Here is a 25,767-nt window from a genome sequence, read left to right as displayed (position 1 = left end):
AACATTTGGTATAATTTTGTTACTTAAAATATATTTTTTGTTATAATTTTGTCACTTAAAATATATTTTTTGGTATAATTTTGTTACTTAAAATATATTTTTTGTTATAATTTTGTCACTTAAAATATAAATACGATTTGTTTTCTTTGTTTGCCTATTTAAAAACATTTATCAATGTAGTTGGATCTGTTCTCGTTGGTGAAAATTTTGAATAGCAATAAAAAAATTATATATATGAAAAACAACAACGCACAATTAGTAACCTTTTGGACAGTTTCACGGTACATAGATATCCTAAATTGCATCCAATGGGTTGTGTTTCATAATTAAAATTTGAAGTAGTACATTATACAATTATCCTACGATCAGTACTAAGAAATTAAAATTTGTAATTTTTTCGTACAATAATAATGAATTGAAATTTTTTATTAAAAAAATCCTATTATCGCATTTATGAGTTTATTTCCCACTATGCTACATATTTCTAAGTAAAAATCGCATTTCCGCCATTATTTAAAGTTTGGGTTCCTTGAAGATATGCTAAACGCATAGTGGAAAACGATACCAACGATTTAAGTTGCAGGCTTACACTTTTAAAAGTTATATTTAAAAATACAGGAATTATGCCATTATAATTTCCAATTAGTAGAATTAGTTGTTGTCCAATTTTTAAAAATTCAGTGCATAAAATATATTTATGTTAAAAATTAAGAGGCAATTTTCTCATTTTAATCGCTGAATTGTATCATTAGCAACTGATTTAAATCCAGTTCAGCTACATCTTCATATGATACAGATAACTCGATTTTTCTCAATTATATCCTACATTATTATTCAGTCGTGTCATTCTTAACTTTTGACCATGACCTGTAAGAAAGCACGACATTCAGTATTGATATTCTTAATAAGGCATACCGGGCACTTAACAAGGCCTAGTATATATTTATGTGATTGTCAACATTCACAGGTGGAAACCAACAACAGTCGCTCATTCACAATAACCTACACACTATTTAAGAACAATTAAAAAAATAATAAAACAAACTTATTACTTTATTTCTTCTAAATAATTTAAGAATATAATTCTTTAACATTAAGCGGGGCGACATTTTACAAAATTCTTTTCTTTATTGAATGTGGTAAAAGACATGCATTTACAGTCAGTCTCAAAAAGTATCGTCACGTGAGGACCATGGAGTAGGAGTTACAGCAGTCTTCTTGCATCCCCTTATCCATCAGGGCTGTTGAATAATTTTCCATATGAACACGAACTGAAACATTTATTGACTTGACCCTCAAAATTTTCTGAGAAAAAGATATCTCAACAGGAAATTGGAGGTAAGTAAAAGAACATATTCTCATTTACAAAAATAAAATAACCCTAGATTTTTAAAGAATATATACATTTTATTGCAAGGCAGTAGCTTTTTACCCACGATTTTTAAGTTTATCCCGATAGGGGGCAAAAAGGTACAATTACCCCCCTTTCTGGCTACTACCTTAGTTCTAATGTTAGGATGACAAATTTTAATTTTTCATACTTTTTGGGGTGTAATATTCATTTAAAACTAGTTTCATCTTAAAGTATAAGTGACATATTTTCTTCCTATCATGCCTATAAATATCCATAAATGTTTAAAGATTCTTTTTTTGTCCAAAGTACTCTAAGTCAAACGCCTATATCTTGTAAACGTAAAATTAGCCATTTTGGACTTTTTTTAAAAATAATTTTTTGCCGTGTATGATTTATTTAAAACAAGATTCATAAAATACCCCTTTATGTCTAGAAATATTAATAGATAATTTCAAAAATTTTCAACCTTACATTAGCATCTATCTTGTTAGTGTAAGGATGGGCATTTTTTGATTTTTTTTCCTCATAATTTTTTTTCTCTGTGAGACTCATTTGCAGCTAGTTTCATATTAGGTAGCTGTAATTTTCTTTAAATATCCATTTATGACTAGAAACAATAATGGAATTCTTTAAAATTTCTTATTTTGTCCAGAGTACACGAAGCCAAAAGCATATACCCTGCTAATGTAAGGATGAACATTTTGGAATATTTTTATAGTTCTTTGCTGTATGGAATTAATTTAAATTTCATTATAAGGGTGTCATATTTTCAAAAATATCCATTTATGTCTAGAAATATTTATAAATTTTTTTTTTTTTTTAAATTCTTATTTTTTCCAAAATATGCTAAGTCAAAAGCATATATCATGCCATGTAAGGTTGGGCATTTTGAGATTTGTTTACATTTTTGCTGACTTAGGTAGTAATAACGTAAAGTTAGACATTATGTTGATAATTTTTGCAACATGGGACTTATTTGTCACTTACTTCTTGATTAAAATATGGGAGTCATATTTTTGAAAATATCCAAATTTAGATTTTTTTTTTATGAGTTTTCAAATATTATTAAGCCTAAAAAGCATGAGCATATGTAGCACAAATGAAACAATAATCATATTGTTATTTTTTTAATATCTTTTGGCCAAGGGTTATTTGTTTGAAACTTGTTTCATATTAAAATATTGGCTTCATATTTCTGAAAATAGATCAAGAAATTTTCATATTTTTTATCGTTAAATGCCCAAAATGGCTATAAAAGCCAGGATAGCCTGGTTTTCAGGCTGCTGGACGACTCCCTGTGTAGTAAATGGTGACGGGTGCACGTTAAATCTGTCGGATCACAAAGTCCTCCATATTCTCATAACTTCATTGGAGATTGATCATTCTCTGGTTCATGTCAAAATTACAATTTGTGATGAAGGAATAGATGTATGAATGGGTACACCCTATAAACAGGTGTAATGTATGGGTGTGGCAGAAGTCGAATTCTTGGACATGGATGGCGCAACTGGAAAACAAGAACTCGCCCCTCTGCTTTAATGGTCAACAACAACAAAATGGCTATAATAAATCACGAAAGAATGAGTTTAGATAGGTGAACGCAATAACCTTATGTTACTTGACATTAAAAGTTTTGTAAAAAGTGAGAAATAATTTTTATAAATATCTAAAAAAATTTTATTTTGTTTTCAAAATCACAACACTACTTTCATAAACATCATTCATGTGATAATAAGGGAATAGACATATAAAAAAGATAAAAAAAAAGTAATATTATAACTATAGTACACAGAATAAGTGTAACTGTATAAAAAATATTGCAACAGAAGAAATATGAATATATAGTGGGAAAGTGACATTGCAATAATTATTCAAAAATAGTTCAAACTACGAAAGAGACTAGTATATTCATACAAAGCATGATAAATACTACATTTGAATTTTGATTCAATAAATCTTTATAAAACAAATATAAAAAATATTTTCTAAAATATATATGAAATGCACTAAATAAAAAAATATTTTCTTTCAAGAACGTTATCACTGAGAAATGCATTTAAATGCCTAAAAATTGTATGACATAAAATAAGAGATAATAAACTAAATTAAGTAGATTTGAAAATACAAATATGAAACGAAAATAATACTGATTTACATTTCAATTTATGATCAGCCCAGAAGCTTAAAGTGAAAATCGGTCTTCTAGATAAAGTTAGAATAATTTATAAGTCTTATTTCTTACACAATTACTAATCAATACAAACTTTTAAACAACTATTAAAATAAGGATATAAAATGAAAGCTAAACTCTTAATTTTTTAAAATATTACAGAGTTTCAGAATTCATTTTTATTATTATACGAACAGATTCTAACATTCAAATCAATCTCTTTTTGTAAACATAATTTTTTCATAAAATTTAAATGATAAATGAAATAACGATTTTTTAAAATTATTTTTAAAGTTATGTTTAACCATGTGAAATAATGCATAATAATATAATTGAATTATGACTATTGAGTCAAACTTTTTTGTATGCTTAAGTTTCAGTGGATAAAAAATGTGAAAAATTTAATCGTTTTAATTCTTCAGTCAAATAATTTAAAAATTAATGCCATAGGAGATTTACTAAGTTCTAAATTGTGCTGATAAGTAAGGTGATATTGGTTATGGTAAGAAAGATTGTGGAGCAGAAAATTAATTTCATTCCTGAACAACACAAATCAACAGAATTCTTGTATATTTTTAAATGGGCGTTGATGATTTTGAAGAATATCAAATTTTAAAGCATATAAGTTATTGTATGTAGTTCCATTACATAATAAATTATGCATAAAATAAGAGAGATAGTTAAATAATTACAAATTATCAATATAATTGTGATCAGAAGAAAGACATACTTAATAGTGGCGACAATCGTAGTAAATTGAAAATAAGTGGTATATATATATATATATATATATATATATATATATATATATATATATATATATACACGCACACAATATATCATTTATAGAATTGTATGATTTATTCCCACTAAACATTTACAAAATAGTATATAGGAATTTTTAGAAAAGGGAAAATTAATCTGCAGATGTTGTAATATTCTGCAATGCCCTCTGCAGTGCAGTAGGGTTTCTGCTACCAGGCATAAGTTGCTTAGCATACTCCAAAATTTTGGAAGGTACAATTGTACATTTAATTTACAGCAAACAGCATTTTACAAATAAAAACCACTGTTGATTGACCATAGTAAAAATACTTATTACAATAAAATTATTTAAACTTGTACCATAAAAGAAAAGAGTGGAAATCAAATAACATTTTTAATATAACTGAATATTAATATCCTAACTTTAATTAATGTGATACAACCTGACAATAAATGTGATATTTAAATAAATGCATAAATATTTTAAGGCACAATAACCATTGAAAAAAAAATTATAATGCCATTGTCTAAAGTAATTTCAATAATGCAAAAATAAAAAATATATCCAAATAATATAAGAAATAAAAATACAATGAGATTTCATAAATGAATTTTAAAATTTGGTCATTTTACTTTAACAATTGTATATTTGGTCTTAGCAAAACACTTTTTAAACTTAAAATTTAGATAATAAAGTTGATGGAATATTTAAGTAATTATATAATAAAGAAATACTGGAAGTCTATATGTACATATGGAATTAATTGCTTATTACTTATTATGAATAAAAGATATATAAATATGTATAAAAGATGGTATATAGCACAATACACTTTTACACATAGTATAAAAAAAATAAGGCAATTTTTTTTAGCTCTAAGTAGGTTTCAATGTAAACACAACAAAAATAATGAAATAATGTATGGGTTAAGGAGGTTTTTTTTAGAGGTTGAAACCTCTGGGAAAAATGATATTAAAAAATACTGTCAACAAATACATACATAATAAAAACAACTGGTAAACATTTTTTTTTAATAAAAAAGTGTAGAGACCCATCAAGTAATGAAAGCACTTAATATATATGGGCATTTTCAAATATAGTGTCGTTTTTGCATCAGTGACTACAAAAAATAATTTTATTTCTTTAAAAAAAAAAAGACAATTTGTAAATTATAAAACTGCTCATTAAAATTTATAGAATAAATAAATTAAAATAAAAATTACATGTTTTGAGTGCATAATTTTACTTCAAAAACCAAGTAAAATTACATGAAAATATAATTTTCTTCGGTCACTAACACTAAATTCTTGCTTTTGAGCCTTACCTTTTTGTGAGATGTAGCTATTTTCTTTTGGAAAAAAAAATTTGTACATATAAAACAAAGTAAAGACTACAAATTCTGTTTAAATATCACATTGTGAAAATGGTTCTTAAAATTGAAAAAAATTAAACTTCTGTCACTAGTTTAGGATTTTAAATGTCTGGTCCAAACTTTTGATGTGCAAGTGGAGCACTATGTCAAAGTGCTTTACTTTTTTAAAAAGTACTTATGCCTACAATTTAGAGGTAATTTTATGAGGACTGTGCATCTCCATTAAGCACCTCAATCCTTTCAAAAATGTTACAAAATATTATTTATATTTTTTGTCTGATTGAAAAAAAAATTTTCTCTTGCATTTTTATAAAACTAAGGTGAGTAGGATAGAAACTACAAGCCTTGTTTTCCAGTAAGCCATAATTAGGAGGCCAACTTCAACAACATATACATAGCTGCCAACATGAATAGGAAAAAATCCAGCAGATTTTACGAAATAATATAAATTTCATGATAATTGTTGCATAATTTACTAAATATTTTACACATAGGGAGTTTTAGGGATTTTTAAAGTCATCAAAATATAAAAACTGCAATATTTTCCAACTATAATTCACATTAATCATACTTGAAATGTTATGCATTATGTTTACTCATAATTTTGAATATTATTAGGCATTTAATTTATCAAAGATAGTTAAAAGATTTTTTTTCAAATTATTTAAAAAAAAAAAGAGAGTTTAGTATTAAAATAAACTGAATATTTAAAAACAACAAAAGTTTTGAATTGATTTCTATAAATGAGGTTTACTTCATTACATATTAGTAATACTTATTTAAATATTTAAGCAATAATCTGTTTAAAAATTCTATTTCAATAGGGATTTTTGCGATAACTTACTCAATTTTAGGGAATTTTCTAAAATGCACAAAAACAGGAGAAATTCAATTAAACCAGTAGACCAGGAGAAACTGGCAAAATACAGTAGTCTACTGGAAAATCCAGAAGAGTTGGCAGCTATGCATCTATCGTTTTGCTTGTAGAAAACATAAAAACTTGAAGACAATTAATTGACACTAGTTCTAAAAATGCTCATATGATTAAAATTTAAAAAAAAAAAAAAAATTAAAATCAGGGGGCGAAAATCTGTATTTAATTGAGGAAAAACAAGAAATTACTAAAGCTGTAATTAATCACAATATAGTGAAGGACGGATTAAAATAATCTAACAGTAGTTTATTTAAAGATAAAGCTTTAAGGCTGATTTAATTCTTAATGGTTATGATGATTCCTAATGAAAAATAAGTGAAGTTTTATGACTTCATATTTTTACTAGTATTAAAAATACATATCAAAAGCAAATATTGTTAAATATAATTACATTAATATCTATAAATAAGTAGTTTTTATTCGTTTAAAATATTGTAAAAAAAAAAAAAAAAAAATACTGTACAAGAACAAAACTAAAAATATTGTGCGAAATTAATAACTAAGTTCACCTTATTACTAATAAAAAAAATACATAAATAATGCATAGAAAGTAATGTAAACCATATCTATTAAGTAGGATAATTGAATTTTTTAAAAATGAAACCCGTAACTCTCGCAACAAAATAAAAGCAATCCAAGAGGTAACTGTTCTCTCTCTGCAAGCCAAGAGCCGCAACCTGACACACATCTTCCTTTCTTTTTCTTCAGACTTTTTTCGCTGATCTCTGTAAATAGTAAGACATTACAAGTCTACACAAAATATAAAAAGACAGAAAGTGTTAAAACAGATGAATAATAAATTTTTGTTGGATTTGTTAAAATTTAAGACATTTCTTTTAAAATTGTCAAACATTGTGACATATTCACATAAAAAATACTGAAGTTTGATCAATTTAAAATGAGATATGTAAGCTGCAGTCAAGCACGGCACCAGACTTTGCCAGGCAGAGAGGGTCAAGCCACCCCGATAGGGGAGCTCAAATAAATTCATTCAAAATATTTGAATTAAAACACATTTTATACTTTATATTTTTTTTCACATCATTTTTTTCAAATGTGTTTCTAAGAAAGTAAAATCAATTATTTTGATACCATAATGTGCAGATTCATTTACAACTCTATTTTAATACTCATATATGAGCACTTATAATTGAATTTATTAGTATACATACACTATTTAAGAGAAAATTAAAAAAAGAAAAAGATTGACAGAACAAAATTACTCCTTCACTTTGTCCAAATAATTTAAAGACAGAATTCTTTGAGTTAAATGGTGTGACGTCTAACAAAATACTTTTCGTTACTGAATGCGGAGAAAGTGTGCATTATAGTCAGTCTCAAAAATTGTGATATGAGAACAATGGAGTAGGACAGTCTTCTTGTCTCGCCCTATCCCTCAGGGGTGTGAAATAACTTTCCATATGGACACAAACAAAAGACTTGTCTATCAGATTTTCAGATGAAAAGTGAGCAGTAACTGGTGGTAAAGTGTAAGTAAAAATAAAACATTCTCATGTTAATGTTTTTAATTTATTCTTATTTACAAAAAATATAAATAAATAAATGAATAGTTTTTCTTTTAAGAATGTAATTAAATTTTTTTTCAAGACAGTAGCATTTTCCCAACAATTTTTAAATTTGTCCTGATAGGGAGACAAACGATGTCCGACAGAAAGCAAACATTTCATTCTTTTTAAGAAAAAAAAAGTGTCAATGAGAAAATGACTTTCCTGATTAAAATTATACTTCGCCGAATATTCGTAATATCCCAAATATTAAAAAAATGGAGTCATTTATAAAATTCAATTTCAGAAGAAAATCTGATACAATGAAAAAAATCCACTTTGCCTTACGACGATCACTAGATGCCGATCCATTCCTTATATTTTTCATCAAGTGTCCATAAATTATTAAAAACACACTTTCCGGGAATTTCTAACAATTTCACATTTAAATGAAGTATCAAAGCTACCACGTGTGCTATCAGAAGAATTGAATTTCTCGAACCCTATGGATGTAGAAGGGCAATGCAGGTCCTCAGCTGATAAAGTACCTCTAAGTACTGTCTAAAAATAAGTCAAGACCTCTACCCACCTGCAGTATCACGCTCCCCTCTCCCCACACTAAATTTTTTTCTTTCAGAGTGATCCAGAAAGAAATATTTTAATGAAAAAATTAACAAAAGAAAAAAAAAACAATAAGAACGTGTTTTCTTCCACTTGCTTTTAACCCCTACCCTCACACGCATTCAAAACATTCTACCCTCAATGCAGGGTCTCATTCTAGGCGAAAAACGTACTTTTTAACTGTGGATATTTTCCTAAGATAAAAAAATTGTTCCAACCAACTAGTGTTACTAGAAATTAAGGACTTTTAAGGACCGTGAATCAAAATTAAGTACTTTTAAGGGCCCTTAATTTTCAAAATAAAAACTAAGCAGTTTTTAAGGACTTTAAGGACCGTGGGAACCCTGTTCTAAGTGCTATGGAGAAATGGCCAGGAACTTGTGTCATAAATCAGTATTCATATGAAGAAAACAAGAATCCTGGTCATCGAGATGAGCTGATGCGACAGGAGAGGTAAGAATTCTGGCATTATAGAAATAATCAGAGTAAAATGCTTTTCCAGGCGTTATGTAGGGGTTGGAATTAATACCCTTAGGGGATGGAATTAATGCCCTTAACAAGGGAATCAAAAAAATGAATTAAATAAGATTCCAGGCATGAAAATGAGCTGAAGTAACTGGGGTGGAAATAATTTTAGCATTGACCAATTTATGCCAAATACAGCAACAGATGGTATATCGCATTCTGGTTAATGGACTTATCTACCGCATTATTTCAGTCTAAATTTTAAAGCACGTCTGGTTTATCCAATTTTCACCAACCGAATCAAAACAAAACGGTTTATAAAAGTAGCTCTAGCAAAACCGTATTTAAAATGTTCCAACTTTTTCAGGGGTCTGTCCAGACATTTTGTGAAAGGTCCGTTTTTGTAAAATTGTGCAAAAATGACTCGTAATTTGTGAATTTAAAATAAACATTAAGTCACATTCTTTCAATCAGGGTCCTGCTTTTGCGAATTTGTGCAAACAGGGTCCTGTTATTGCAAAAAACTTTTTCAAGGAGTTTTTAAATTTTAAATAGATACAAGATTATGCTCAACACTGCAAAATTACAATGAAGAAAATCAAATTTTAAAAAATAAACAGCAATTGCTGCTTCTAAATTAGAGATGCAACATACAAATATTTGGTATTTAGCCTATACTACTGAAAGCAGATTATTCATTTCGGACGAACAATGGAAGAATAGTCTGTGGAAGACAAAACTTAATTCGTTTACATCCATCTTTCTTGTTTTCCTACCGGGCAAAGGTTTATTTGATTAACAAAACAATAATGAAGATAAACAAATTTGTGGAGGGACCGATGATTAAAAGATAAATTATTTTGTGAAGGGTCTGTTTTTTGTTTTTATGAAAATATATTTTGTGAAGGATCTGTTAATGGACCCAAATTTCTTCTAAACAGACCCCTGTTTTTGTATACCTAATCATTCAATTTTTTTCAATCACTTATGAAATAAACTAATAAAAAATAATTGTTTAGATGGATACTTAGCTTTGGACAAATAAATTTTATAGTGAGTTAAAAGTTTTACTAGAAAATGTAAAATTAGCATTCTTGGTTGAACAAACAGGTGAAATTCAAAAACGATACAGAAATAAAAAGTACGGAAAATTATGAAAATACCGACACGAACAATCACTTCAAAGCAATTTTAATAATGAGCACTAAATCTATATATCTTTTTTCTGATTTCTTATTCATTCTAAGACTTTTTTTAGCATTTCTGATTTTCCAGGGTGCGTAGCCCAAACACGGTAAATAAAAAAATCCCATTACGGAAAAGGGAAAATTAAGCACTTTTTAAAAACACCCAGGGAAAAAAGCACTTTTAAGGTCTTTTAAAAAACGAAAATTGAAAATAAGCACTTTTTTAAAAAGCTAAGCACCCTGTTTTCCCACACAATTCTTGTTTTTTTTCCCCTTAACCTGTGAAAACCAGTAGATTCTATAAACATAATATTAAGAATGGTCTTCAAGCAACTGAGGAAGAAACTTACTTTTACTCGGGGAGAATTCAACTTTAGAAATTTCTTCACTATCAGAAGAGCAAAATCAACTTCTTGGTCTCTTTCATGAACCTAGTGTTGCATAAAATGTTCTTAGTTTAAATCAGAGCATTATAAAATGGAATCATACAAGCAAATAAATAGAGCTTATGAGAACCAGCCACTAGAGTCATAAAAATTAATAAATTCGTTTTTAGATAAATTCAGGGTATCTGCTACATTAGGGGTGCTCAACCTTTTTGAGTGAAGGGCCATTTGCACAGCAGGTTGACTAACGAAGGGCCGCACATGTATTGAGACATGTTAATGACAAATGTAGTAATGTTTATTTAAACATTAGCATTCAATTTTTTTTATCAATAAACTTAGTAATATATTTGTAAAAAATTAAAGGTGTTTTTAATCATATGAACAATAGATTTATCAAAATAAATGAACATTGAAGAAAAGAAATGTTTTTTATCTTATCATGCAATACGAAAATTCATTTTAGAATTACAAGGCGCATCCAGAAAATAAGTTTCCTTATTTTTTTTAAAAAAAGAACTCATACTTTCAGGAGCATATTTATTGACAACAAGTACAGCAATGTTTCAGCTATTTTTTTAACATAGCCACCACCAGAATTGAGACACTTGTCGTATCGTGGGATCAACTTTTGTATCCCTCTATCATAGAACTCTGCCGTCTGTAAATGGAACCAGCGTGTGACAGACGTCTTCAGATCTTCGTCGTTGCCAAAACGCTCACCGGAGGACAGGAATTTCTTGAGGTGCAAAAAAACATGAAAATCGCTGGGAGCAAGATCAGGGCTGTAGGGTGGATGATCAAACAACTCCCATCCAAATTTCGTCAAAACAGCTGCTGTGCGTCGAGCCGTATGTAAAAGAGCATTGTCATGGAGGAGCACAACACCTGCAGTAAGCATTCCACGCCTCTTGTTTTGAATGGCACGTCGCAATTTCCACAGTGTTTCACAGTAACGGTCAGCGCTTACTGTTTTACAACGTGGTTCCATTCACAGGCGGCAGAGTTCTACGACAGAGGGACACAAAAGTTGAACCCATGATACGACAAGTGTCTCAATTCTATGTTGCTATGTTGAAAAATAGCTGAAACATTGCTGTACTTGTTGCCAAAAAATATGTTCCTGAAAGTATGAGTTCTTTTTTTTAAAAAAATAGGGAAACGCCTTTCTGGATACGCTTCGTAAATTCTAATAAATAAAAAAAACTGCAATGCCCACAGAATGAAAGTAGGAAGAAAAATTAGTCATAATTAAGTAATATGAATTCAAATTAAATATTTTAATTGAAGAAAATTTATAGGTTTTAAATAAAAGCCGAAAATAAAATTCAATGCTTATTTCGTAATGTACTTTATTATTTCATTTTATTAATTATTAGATTTTTTTTCTACCGTAAAAATTTTCCTTTTTCTTTTATCGAAAAAGATCAATTAGGCAACAAAAAATTGAAATCTAAACTACAAACAGTGAGCAGTTTAAAAATTCACGTTTTCCGCCATTTTATGAATTTCTCAAGTTGCAATAACATTGCATTTAAATTAGGGATGTAACGAGTATTTGTCCCTTCTGTGAAAAATTCAGTTGGCTGAATGATCAGTCAAATATTCGGCTGAATATTTTTTAGAAATGTATTTTTCTAAGTTTTTTTTTATTTTGAATTTTTATAGATATTACTTTTTTTTAAAAAAAATTATAATCAGACAAGTCAATTTTGTCATTTTTTCGATACTTCGAAAATTGAAAAGGATTTTTTTCCATTTTTTGCTGTTTTTTATTTTAACCCAGCATTTTAACAGAACGTCTCATAGTATTAATTTATTATCACTCTTTCCCTGTACTGTAATATAAATAACCCAGTAACATGGAAAAGTGTGATTTTCAGTCTTAAAGTTTTGTTTCTGGAACTAAGAAAAATTTGTTTTTTCTGTTTTTCAATTTTAGGCATTTTTATTATGACTCAGCATTTGTTTTAAAAATAAAGTTACTAATAAAATTTATTTTATAGCAATTTTTTTTCTTCTAAAATTATGGCAATGAGAAAAATTTAAATTGAGATTTTCGGCATAAGTTTTTCATTTTAAAAATTAGGAACGTTTTTTCTATCTTTTTATTTTCTTTAAATAAAAAAAAAACTTTTTTAGACGTTTTCATTATAACGCAGTAATTTTTAATAGCATTTCTGATGACTTAATTCTTTTTTCTTGGCTTTTTCTGGTAATTGAAAAACTAAGATGTTCAGCTTTAAAAAATTTTTTCAAAAATTAAGATTGATTTTTATGTTCTCTGTTTCGCTTTTCGACATTTTCAAAAACGTTCTTGATTGACGTTCGTCTTGATTGACACAAACGTTCTTTTTAGAGTTAATTTATGAATACGTTTTTCCAGGAAATATTATTCTGAGCATTAAAATTTTAGTTTCAGTGTTACTATGCTGCTAAAAGATTTTGCTATTTGGCCCCAAGTGTACGGCGTTCAATCGATTTTTCCTTCCTTTTTTTTTGCCGAATATTTGGTTTTTGACCAAATCACAATTCATTACCACATTCGACCAAATCATATTCGTTGCGGAAAAAAAACGAAGGAAAAATAACTAGGATTTACGATAAAACTGCACCGAAATGCAGTATCAAAAAGTGATTATTTAATTGCGCGATTAACAATCGCGTGTCGTAATAACATATTTAAATAACGGGATCGTCAAAATCATGTGGAAAAGTATAGAAATAGTTGAGGGAAAAAATTACTTATATTTATGCTGATCTCAGCACGTATAAAGCGTGTCAAATGCACGATCTAAAATTTGCATGTCGTAATTGAATAATTGGAATTTTTTATGATACGTGGGAGTGCATAGCAATAACTGCCAAAAAAAAGAAAGAATTGCCAAAAAAAAAAGATAAAAAATCACTTAGATTTAAGATGAAATCGTCACAAATAAAATGCACCAAAAAGTGATTATTTAAATGAACGATCTGAAACTCTCGTCGTAATAAAAATTCGGGATTTTCGAAATCACGTACAAAAGCGGAAATAACTTTAAAAAAAATCATTTATATTTACGATAAAATCGACTTAAAGAAAGTGCGTTAAATGTACATTTACTAAGGAATCTGTTAAAATTGATTGTGTCAAAACGTGATGACTTAAAAGTGCGATTAAAAATTGCCATTTTTAAATTTGTTTTTATTGCGCTTAGAAGCTCTCGCGGGCCGCACTTCAGTAGTCGAAGGGCCGCATTTGGCCCGCGGGCCGCAGGTTGTGCAACCCTATGCTACATTTTAGATTTTCAAATTGATGATTTTTCATGATTTTCCATACTAATTCCAAGAATTTTTCATGACTTACCGAAGTTACTATTTTCTCCGACAAAAACAACAATAAATTTGAAAAAGCATTATAATAACATTCATTGAAATGATACATTATAACCAAAACTGTTATTCTCTGCATCTTCATATTTATTGATTTTAAATTTAAAAAACAAAGTAATGAAAGAGTTGAAGCAGTAAAATAGCTGAGCAAATAATTTTTTTTTCTTTTTTTCTGCAAAATTACATTATAAAGATACTTTTCTTGTTCATCGGAAAGGGAAGAAATACTCCTGATTTTTCTGTTCTAATTTCGGAATAAAAAAATTTGCCAATGACTGGTTTGCTTCAGCTAAAATTTTAAATTGATAAAGTAAAAAAAAAATAATAATAACAAAACTTCTGAAATCACAGAAGTTTAAAAGATAATTCGCTCTAGAAATGATGTTTTCTTTCATTTTTTGAAAGAACACCATAATTTTTAACGAACACGATAAAAACATTTTATATCTTAATCAAATGTAACTGTGAGTGGGGATTTTGTTACAAATTCAGATATTCGGAACACTATGAAATTGGGGAAGGGGGTAAATTCCATTTTAAAAGTTAGATTTTTCAACGACCTAAATCCATGACTTTAAGATTTATTTTTTTTAAAAATAGTTAAAATCATGACATTTCATGACAAATTTTGTTCAATACTAAAATTCATGACTTTCCACGATTTTTCATTACTTTCCAGATGCGCGGATACCCTGTAAATTTATCCAAAGTCAAAATTCTTAATGGTTTATGTTGGTTTCAGAGCGACTCATAAGTGTCACCATCATCTATCATTATGAATTCATGGTGCTTGATATGCCAACAAACTTCCATCATTCCATGTTGTAAAATGCTACTTTAATACTATGATGATAGTTTACCATCAAGAAAAGTTTGATTTCCATGAATCAACAGTCCACGATGAACCATGTTGGTTCAATGGGAATTCTTGTTGGTTCTCAGGAACATACCATCAAAACAATTTGGGAAGTTGGACCATCATAAATCAGTCCGAATTCCTACATGATGGTTGTTCATAATCATTCGTGATGGTCCATACTGGTACAACAATACATTTCTATGGTTGTTTAATGGAAAGTCTTGTTGGTTCAGCAGGAATATACCATCAAATACATTTGGTTTTCTTTTATAAACTTTGATGCAAATTTCTGATGGTTCAACATAAACAAATCATCAGTTGTTATTCTTATGTTGAGTCATCTAAATCAGTTCGAATTCCTACACTGGGGGTGATAGTTACTTGTGTTGGTTATCATGAAAAAAATATAATGGTTCATGATGGCATGATTGGTCTACCAACGGAAAACCACAAAAAATTTTGGAAATAAATGTATTTGACTGAAATTAGTTATAATTTACATTATTGTTTTTTTTTATAATTTTTTTTTTAAATATTTAACTAGGCACTTGTCAGTCTATATATATACGAGCTCACAGCTTTGTGGTTACAAACTGTCCTGCACAAAATTCACAACTTCCAAAATCAGGGGTGATTGTGAGCCCAACTCAAAAATTCCGAAAATTTCTTGAGTCAAATCATGAATGACGCATTTCAAAAAATGAATGTCTTTATAAATTTAAATCATTGATATTTTCACAATATGAAACACTGAATAAACTATATGCGGCATAATTTAAATTAATAATTACTTACAAGTTTACTTTTATCTCTAATTGTGAGCTATTACAAACCCTGCAAAGTAAAGGACTTCGTTTATTTATATTTATGTTTTTGATGTAATTTTTTGCTTATATTTATGTTTTTGATATTTTTAAAATTTTTTGCGAAATTTTAACGTTTGTAATCTGGGTGCATAGCCAAATATTTCAACAAAAAATAAGCACCTCTTAAGTACTTTTTAAGCACTCCGAAAATATTTTTAAGCACTATATACATTAATAAAATGCAAAAAAAAAAATTACAATACACGATCATGATAAAATAACCAGTTTCTGACAAAGAACTCTTTTCTTGATTATATTAGCCATTATAAAAAGATCAAGAACTTTTTCGGTTCGCTATCAGAGGGTGGAAAGAAAAAGATAAATGCAGCAGAGATGCCCAAAATGCAGCAGAGATGCACATGAGAGTGCAAGAATCTCACAGAACCCAGCTCAGTATACGCACATGTGAACTCACAAGTATTTCATCAAACATGTAAAATGATTGGCGCTTTCATACGCTATGGACCAAAATAGATTGTAATTGAATAAATTATGAAAACGTTGAATAGCACAATATGAAAAGTACATTTTTGCATAAAACGTGATGAAATTTGACATTGTAAAGAAAAAATTCTCATTTTCGAAAAAGGAAAATTAAGCACGTTTTAAAAACACCCAATGAAAAAAGCACCTTTAAGGGCTTTTAAAAAACGAAAATAAACACCTTTAAGCACTTTTTAAAAATGCTACGCACCATGTTAATGTTCTAATGTTTATAATCTTCTAATGTTTTTATGTTACACATTTTATTGAATATTAATTTATGTTCCATGTTTGATCTCCGAGTATGCTTGCGTGAAGTGTCTGCACACTCCAGGGAATGAATAAATGTATCATCGAGTGCTGCTGCTAAAATTAAAATAAATAAAAGTTTATTATACCTCCCAGCAAATGAGATAGAGTCACAATTATAATTCAAGAAGCTGGCTCTTAAGATTTTACTACTTTCCTGATAAGAAAATTACTGTACCAATACATAAAAAGAATTTTTTTAAAGTTTTTGATGAGTCAGTTATAATCCATGGTTAAAACCATTGAAAATTTGACACATGTAAAAAAAAAAATTATTTTTTTTCTTCAAAACAATTGGTAAAGGAAGTGGTTAAGAACTGATGAAATAAAATAGAATGAAACATATTAAGATTGATATTTTGAAATCCTTTATGAAAAGGCATGTATGAAAGAGGATTACTTCATCAATTATGATGTGAGTATACATGTCCATCCTTTTAGCAATCACTAACTCTTCCAACAAGACACCCGTCGTGACATAGGAAATGCAAGTAGAAGAAGAAATCTTCTGATCCATGGCGACCTGAAAAAGAAATAAAGTTTCATTTCAAAATTATTTTACGCATTGCATGTTTCAATGATCAGTCTTTTTAGAATACAATTCTGTGAATTTTAACACAAGTCAGTACCACTCCCGGGCAGTGCCCAGGGTCCCCAAGCACTCAGGGGTCCTTGAGAATCTTACTTTTTTTGTATTCAGGGGTCTGTTTAGAAAAAATTTGTGTCCGTTAACAAACCTTTCACAAAATGCCTGGACAGACCCCTGGTATTGTATTAAAAAAAAATTAAGAGCAAAAACACTTCAAAATATATTTTTTTAAAATAAATATATTCTAGTATAAAAAGTGTGAATTTTTTTTTTTAAAGATAAATAGTGATGGATAATCCATGCAAATCCCAATAATTTGTATAGTTTATCACCAGGAAAACTAAAATAATCAATCAAAATCTATTTTTCCACATTAAAATGAAGCTTTTAGGTACTCAACTAACTTTTATAGATATGTTTAACTACCACCAACTCTGTTGACGCTCAGGTAAATATGTACTCGCTCAATAAACAGAAAATAGTGGACTGTATAATTATGCACAATATTCATTTATTATTATTTGGAAGAGAGCTTTTTTGTAGCTCTTTGCAGCTGTCCTTCTACACACACACACTCTCTCTCTCTCTCAGTGTTACAAGTTATACTAGGTGGCGCTACAAATCCGTGTGGATACAAACTCCATTTAGTATTTATAATTAGTTAAATAAAGTAATAATTGAAACAGTTAAGAATGAGAGAGCACTACAGGACAGTAACTTTTAAACTGGTTGTGTCTGATGTGCATTGAAAGATGTTTTAATAACTGACTTTAATAGTATGACGAAATAATTCAAACCTTTGAAGCCCTTATGTTTTGTTTTTTTTTAAATTTATCTTAATTAGCTTGGTTCTGAAAATTATTTCATTATTTGAGGATTGCAATTGGTTATCTATTTTATTTATTTATTTTTTTAAATTATGCTTAGTTTGAAAATGCTTTATTTTATGTGCATTGAGAATTTGGGGTGATAAATATGTGTTCGTTAAAATTATTGCGTACCTTATAAATGCTTTATTTTTTATGTATGTGAGGTTTTCTAAGTTCAACAGTATTTTAAAACAGTATGACATGTTATAGGGGCAAAAAACATTTCTGTGCCCAGGGGCTCTGCTTGCTATCAAGACGGTTCTGTCACAAGTCTAAATCATTCAGACACTATTTTCTTATCTTGGTAATTGAATCAAATTCTCATATGGAGTCATTATTAGCATTGATAATCACATTATTAAGGACTCCCTTACCACAAATTAACTGTTAAAAAATACCTGTTACTGGTGGGTAGAAACATTAAACACAGTTCATGAAAATCCAATCAATAAGAGCAGGGCCCCCAGGCACAAACATGCCATGACATGCCTATAACATGCCATGATGTTTAAAAACGAACTAAAAAACTTCACAAACATAAAATAAATCATTATGAAGGTATTAGGCAATAATTTTAATAAATTTAAACACATCTTGATTACCCCAAAAACTCAAACTAAGCATTTTTAAACTATGCATAATTGTTGTTTTTTTTTAAATATATGCTAACTAGTTGTAATCCTCAAATAATAAAATAATTTACAAAAACATGGAAGTTAATTTAAATAATCAAATTAAATAAACATTAAGGTATAACTAATAAAATTAAAAAATCGAAAGGTACGAAATATTTTGTCAAACTAAAACAGTTATTAAAACATCTTCCAATGCCCAAAAACCTAAAATTTTCAAGAATACCTAAAGTTTTCATTGGAATGTAGAAAAATAGAATTCGTTTGCCTTTTTAAGTTTTACAAATATGCAATCAATCATTAGACGTACAAAAAAAATGTACACTTTATGCAATAGAGTATATTCAATTTTAAAAATATATAATGCAATGTTGTTTATTCTTAGCTTTTTTTTTTAAATGCAATTTATAAAAAGTAAGATACTTCTTGAATACCACAAAAATTCAATATATATAAAATAAGCATTTTTAAACTATGCATAATTTAAAAACAAATTAGGATGGTAATCAGTTGCAATTTTCGAATAATAAAATAACTTTGAAAACCATGAAAGCGAATGACAGTAAAATAAAAGCATAAAGGTATAACAAATGAGTTGCCATCAAAATGTATGAATTAATTTCCTCACGCTAGTCACTTATTAAAACATCTTTCAATGCACATCAGATATAACCAGTTTAAAAGTTGTCCCAAAGTGCCATGTTAACTATTTCAATTAGTACTTTATTTAATTAATTCTAAATACTAAACAGAGTTGGTGGTGGTCACGCATTTTTAGAACTATTATGACTTAAACATAAAACTTGTCGAGTACTTAAAAACCTTATCGTAATGTAGAAAAATATGTGGGGCAATCATATTTTTCTATGTTGCGATAAGGTTTAACTCAAATGAAACCTGGTCACTAGTGTAAAGTAACGGTAACGATTTTATTAACTCACAAATGTTGTCATACACAGTACACATACTCAAAAACAGTCGTCAAAACTGTTGGCACATTTATCCCATTGCGACACTAGCCGGACGATTCCATCTTTGAAGGAGCTAGTAAGCTGCGGTCTGACCCATCCCTGGAGCCAGATACACACACGTCGTCATCCGTTGTGAATCAATGTCCGCGAATAGCTTATTTCAGAGGTCCAAAAACATGAAAGTCGTATGGTGAAAGGTCTGGACAGTACGGTGGATGTTCCAGCGTTTCCCACCAAAACTGCTGCAATGTCTACTTCCCCACATTGGCATGAACGATAACTTGTTTGACCACCTTATCTTCGACGTGCAACCATACTGTCGCTATGCAACGGCAGATGTTGAGCATGCGTCAGTCCCTTTACCAATAGGTGGTGCCGTCAAACTTGCGGTTACGTGGCCCCCCATTACGTCAAATGCAAGGCTAGACAGACTCATAGATTTCGGGGTGCTTTTCAAGATTTCTTGTTGGTAAACTATTCCAATTATTGGTAAGTGTTATGATAATCAATAACTGTTTATGATAATCAATGATGTTATGATAATCAGTAATGTTATGATAATCAATGACTATTTATAGAAAGAAAAACAAAATGCAAACTTCATACACTAGAAAAAAAATTTTTTTTTAAATGTATAAGGCAATGTTGTTTATCACAGTTTTTTCTTTAATACAATTAATGAACAGTAAGATTATCAAGGGCACTCTGAGTGCCTGGGGCCCCAGGGCACAGCCCAGTAGGCTCATGCAGGATACGTAGCCAAATCTTTCAACAAAAAAAGCACCTTTTAAGCACTCAAAAAATATTGTTAAGCACTACATACATAAAAAAAATTCAAAATAATTTTCAAAAACTTTACATGATCATGATATAATAATTAGTTTCTGACAAAGAACGCTTTTCTTGATTATATTAGCCATTATAAAATAATTGAGAGATTTTTCCGTTCAATATCAAAGGGTGGAAAACGAAGTCTGAAGTTGAGAATATCTTGCAAAATGCAGCAGAGTTGAAATGATGGTGCAAAATCCTCACCGAACCCAGCTCAGTATATGCACATGCAGATTCGCAATCCCTGTGGCAGAATTTTTTCGGGCTTTCAGTGACATACCTCTCTAATACTGATATCTTTTTGCAAGATACTTATAAAAACAACAAATATATATAGGTTACTAATTTAAAGTAACAGAAACGTCAACAAAAAAAAAATTCGCATGAAATAAAAACATTTTTTACTCTAATATTAGGGGCGATATTCTTGCATTTTGTCGGGGTAAAACACACTTATTTCCTTTTTCACATTTTGTAATTCATCCTCTCAATAAAAAATTTAAAAAATCGCGAATTTAGTAGCAGTAGTAATAAAATTCAATATAATCTTCAAAGACTTTACACGATCATGGTAAAAATAACTAGTTTCAGACAAAGAACCTTTTTCTTGATTATATTAGCTACTATAAAAAAATCGAGAGATTTTTCAGTTCGATTTCAGAGGGTGCAAAATGCAGCCTGAAATTGAGAATATCTTGCAAAATGCAGCAGAATTTCACACGAGAGAGCTAAAATCTTACCGAACCCAATTCAGTATACGCACAATTGAACTCGCAAATATTTTATGAGTGTCGGATTTGGGTTCCTACACTGTATATTATTTGATGATCTCCCAAGTAAAACAGAATCTTTACCTAATAACCAACTATTGTGCCAGTTTCCCAGTTCCTCTCTTTACACTCTATTGGAAATGCTGATGGCTGCAATTTTCCTGGGCTGAGTGACAATAATGTTGCAGTACCTTCCACGAGACTGATGGTAGTCGAGTATATACTGGGGAACTTGTGTAGTCTTGCCGCAACCAGTCGGTCCTTGAATAATTAACACAGGATTGATATCCAACTGTTGTAATATCTAGAAATTAAAAAATGACATTAGTTTAAAAAAACAAACATACTAGTGTCATGAAAAAAATAACTTTTAAAAAAACTCAGCACAGGATCCGGACTTAGCCTAATTGGGGCAAAAACTTCATTCATTTTTTCAGTAATGAAGAACCGAACTTCATTGAGGTATTTAAATTTTTCACCTCATTATAGATAACATAATAAGAAAATTGACTAGAACCTAATATAGACACGGAAAAATTTACCTCTACCAGCTCTTATTTAGGGCATATGGGTAAGTGTTTATTAAAATAAAAATAATAATCCAAAGAACAGTACAAACATAAAATACATATCAGACATGGCAAACAGCCCACGAACATGGCGGGCATAGAACAGCAAAAATTATGTAAGGTGATAAAACATTAAAACAGCAAAATATTAAAAGTGTCAGTTAAAAGAAAAATTTAAAAGATAAACATGTAAAATTTACAAAAGAGCAACATAGTAAAACATATTAAATAGTACAAAAGTAATTACAATAAAATTGGAGAAAGTAGAAGAGTTTATAAAAGACATAATAAAAGTTACAAAACTATAAGGTCAATAAAATTGAGACACCCAAGCTGGAACAAGCAAGTCCCGAGACCATTAAAGACCGTCCCCCAATACATCCTCTCAAGTTTGTTTAATAATCTTTTTTATGATATTTCAGCAAGTTAGGTTAGCATAGCAATGATGTTAACTAATATTATTAAAGTGATTGTCTGGAATTGAGAACAATTCATTAACAAGTGATCAATAGATTGATATTCACCACAGTAATTACATTCTGGAGTTTTGTGAAATAAATTATATTGGTGTTCTCCAAACACAGTTAAAATATGACTGAGTAATATAGATATAAAGTCCCTCCCCCCCTTCAATGGTCAGATGAAATATTGTTTCGTTCATTTTATTGATTGACAATTCCATGTCCATCATGCCGAATGCGAACTTTGCTGACATTAGGACGAAATTTAGCTAAATTTTCGCACTAATGATGGTGCACTTAAGCCAATAAGAGGCTTGCATTTTTGTAAACATATCACATTTTGCGATGCGCAAAAATACAGACTTTTGATCGGCCAAATTTGTCTATCCTAATTGCGAAAATTTAGCTGAATTCCGCCCAAGAAACCTATGAAATTACGAAATATAGATTTTTGTGTTCATACAATAGATTAATGAAGAAGTTAACAAAAAAATGACGGATATTACATTGAACAGAAATTTTGCTTTAAAAAAGATCATTTAGGAAAGAAACGTAAAATAAATTTTCAATCGATTTTGAAGCGCCCTCTTATGCGGGGAGTCCGGGGCAATTGCCCCTGCCTTAGTCAGACTCTGCCTCAGCAGCTAAATACAAATATCTGCTACAATTTAGATTTTCAAATGCATGACTTTTCAGGAATAATTCCAAGAATTCTTCAAGACTTACCAAAGTTACTATTTTATCCGGCAAAAACACAACAATAAATTTAAAAAAAGCATTTTAATCACATTAATTGAAATGATAGATTATAACCAAAACTGTTATTCTCTGCATCTTCATATTTATTGATTTTAAACTTAAAAGAACATAGTAAAAAAAAAAAAAAAAGAGTTAAAGCAATAAACTAGCTGGAAAAAAAAGAGTTGAAGCAATCAAATTAGCTGGGGAAAATATACAAAAGTAAATAATTACATACCGTCAGATATATGCAGTAATTTAAAGTAGTTTTATTTCTTCTTAAAAGTGTAATATAAAATGCCAAAAATACAATTTAAAATTGATGAAATAAAGAAAATAAGTCTGAGGTCAAAAACACAACAATAAATTAAAAAAAGCATTATAATAACATTAATTGAAATTATAACCGAAACTGTTATTCTCTGCATCTTCATATTTTTTGATTTTAAACTTAAAAAAAAACAGAGGAAAGAAAAAAAAAAGAGTTGAAGCAATAAACTAGCTGGAAAAAAATACAAAAGCAAATAATTACATACAGTCAGATATATGTAGTAATTTAAACTTGTTTTACTTCTTCTCCAAAGTGTAATATAAAATGCCTAAACTAGAATTTTAAATTGATAAAATAAATAAAATAAGTTTAAAGTCAAAAACACAACAATAAATTTAAAAAAGCATTATAATAACATTAATTGAAATTATAAACAAAACTGTTATTCTCTGCATCTTCATATTTATTGATTTTAAACTTAAAAAAACAGTAAAAAGGAAACAAAAGAGTTGAAGCAATAAACAAGCTGGAAAAAAAAATACAAAAGCAAATAATTACATACAGTCAGATATATGTAGTAATTTAAAGTTGATTTATTTCTTCTTAAAAGAGTAATATGAAAAGCCTAAACTAGAATTTTAAATTGAAAAATAAATAAAATAAGTCTGAAGTCAAAAACACAACAATAAATTTAAAAAAGCATTATTATAACATTAATTGAAATGATAGGTATAATCAAAACTGTTATTCTCTGCATCTTCATATTTATTGATTTTAAACTTAAAAAAACAGAGAAAAAAAAAAGAGTTAAAGCAATAAACTAGCTGGAAAAAAAAAAGGTCAAGCAATAAACTAGCTGGAAAAAAAAAATACAAAAGTATATAATTACATACAGTCAGATATATGTAGTAATTTAAAGTTGTTTTCTTTCTTCTTAAAAGTGCAATATAAAATGCAAAAATTAGAATTTTTAATTGAAATAATAGATTATAACAAAAACTGTTATTCTCAGCATCTTTATAATTATTGATTTTAAATTTAAAAAAACACAGTAAAAAAGAAAGAAATGAGTTTAAGCAATAAACTAGCTGGAAAAAAAAGAGTTGAAGCAATCAAATTAGCTGGGGGGAAAATACAAAAGTAAATAATTACATACCGTCAGATATATGCAGTTATTTAAATTGATAAAATAAGTCTGAAGTAAAAAACACAACAATAAATTTAAAAAAGAATTATAATAACATTAATTGAAATTATATCCAAAACTGTTATTCACTGCATCTTCATATTTATTGATATTAAACATAAAAAAACAGAGTAAAAAAGAAAGAAAAGAGTTGCTGGAAAAAAAAACACAAAAGCAAATAATCACACACAGTCATATATATGTAGTAATTTAAAGTTGTTTTATACCTTCTTAAAAGTGAATGTTATATAAAATGCCTAAACTAGAATTTTAAACTGATAAAATAAATAAAATAAGTTTGAAGTCAAAAACACAATAATAAATTAAAAAAAGCATTATAATAACATTAATTGAAATTACATACAAAACTGTTATTCTCTGCATCTTCATATTTATTGATTTTAAACATAAAAAAACGGAGTAAAAAAGAAAGAAAAGAGTTGCTGGAAAAAAAACACAAAAGCAAATAATTACATACAGTCATACATATTCAGTAATTTTAAGTTGTTTTATATCTTCTTAAAAGTGAATGTAATATGAAATACCTAAACTAGAATTTTAAATTGATAAAATAAATAAAATAAGTCTAAAGTGAAAAACACAACAATAAATTTAAAAAAGCATTATAATAACATTAATTGAAATTATAACTAAAACTGATATTTTCTGCATCTTCATATATACTGATTTTAAACTTAAAAAAACAGAGTTAAAAAGGAAGAATAGAGTTGAAGCAATATACCAGCTGGAAAAAAATACAAAAGCAAATAATTTTGTACACTACGATATATGTAGTAATTTAAAGTTGATTTATTTCTTCTTAAAAGAGTAATATGAAAAGCCTAAACTAGAATTTTAAATAGAAAAATAAATAAAATAAGTCTGAAGTCAAAAACACAACAACAAATTTAAAAAAGCATTATAAAAACATTAATTGAAATGATAGGTATAATCAAAACTGTTATTCTCTGCATCTTCATATTTATTGATATTAAACTCAAAAAAACAGTAAAAAAGAAAGAAAAGAGTTGCTGAAAAAAAAAACACACAAAAGCAAATAATTACATACAGTAATATATATGTAGTAATTTAAACTTGTTTTACTTCTTCTCAAAAGTTTAATATGAAATGCCTAAACAAGAATTTTAAATTGATAAAATAAATAAAATAAGTCTAAAGTGAAAAACACACAATAAATTAAAAAAGCATTATAATAACATTAATTGAAATT

General features: G+C 28.5%; 1 protein-coding gene across 5 annotated transcripts in view; it reads right to left on the bottom strand.

Moving 5' to 3' along the window:
* Positions 1-1,035: 1,035 nt before the first annotated feature.
* LOC147816769 (ATP-dependent RNA helicase TDRD9-like) overlaps positions 1,036-25,767 on the bottom strand; it is a 42,025-nt gene continuing 17,293 nt past the window's right edge. For 4 of the 5 annotated variants that reach the window (XR_015429076.1, XR_015429079.1, XR_015429078.1 and 1 more), the window contains exons 3-6: positions 21,396-21,615; positions 17,050-17,172; positions 10,725-10,805; positions 5,917-7,321 (exon numbers count right to left, since the gene is read on the bottom strand). Coding sequence is in view for 1 of the 5 variants with exons in the window: in XM_087151133.1 (XP_087007259.1) it covers positions 7,301-7,321; positions 10,725-10,805; positions 17,050-17,166 (219 nt within the window). In the remaining 4 variants the exon portion in view is untranslated. Of the gene's footprint in view, positions 5,018-5,916; positions 7,322-10,724; positions 10,806-17,049; positions 17,173-21,395; positions 21,616-25,767 lie in introns of those variants that run through there. The other variant, XR_015429077.1, reaches the window with a different exon arrangement.

Source organism: Parasteatoda tepidariorum, chromosome 1 (genome assembly GCF_982258835.1).
Source record: "Parasteatoda tepidariorum strain Cologne lab strain chromosome 1, Ptep-v5.0, whole genome shotgun sequence".
NCBI lineage: Eukaryota > Metazoa > Arthropoda > Arachnida > Araneae > Theridiidae > Parasteatoda > Parasteatoda tepidariorum.
Note: the sequence above shows the minus strand (reverse complement) of the source record. Positions and strands in the feature narration are given on the sequence as shown.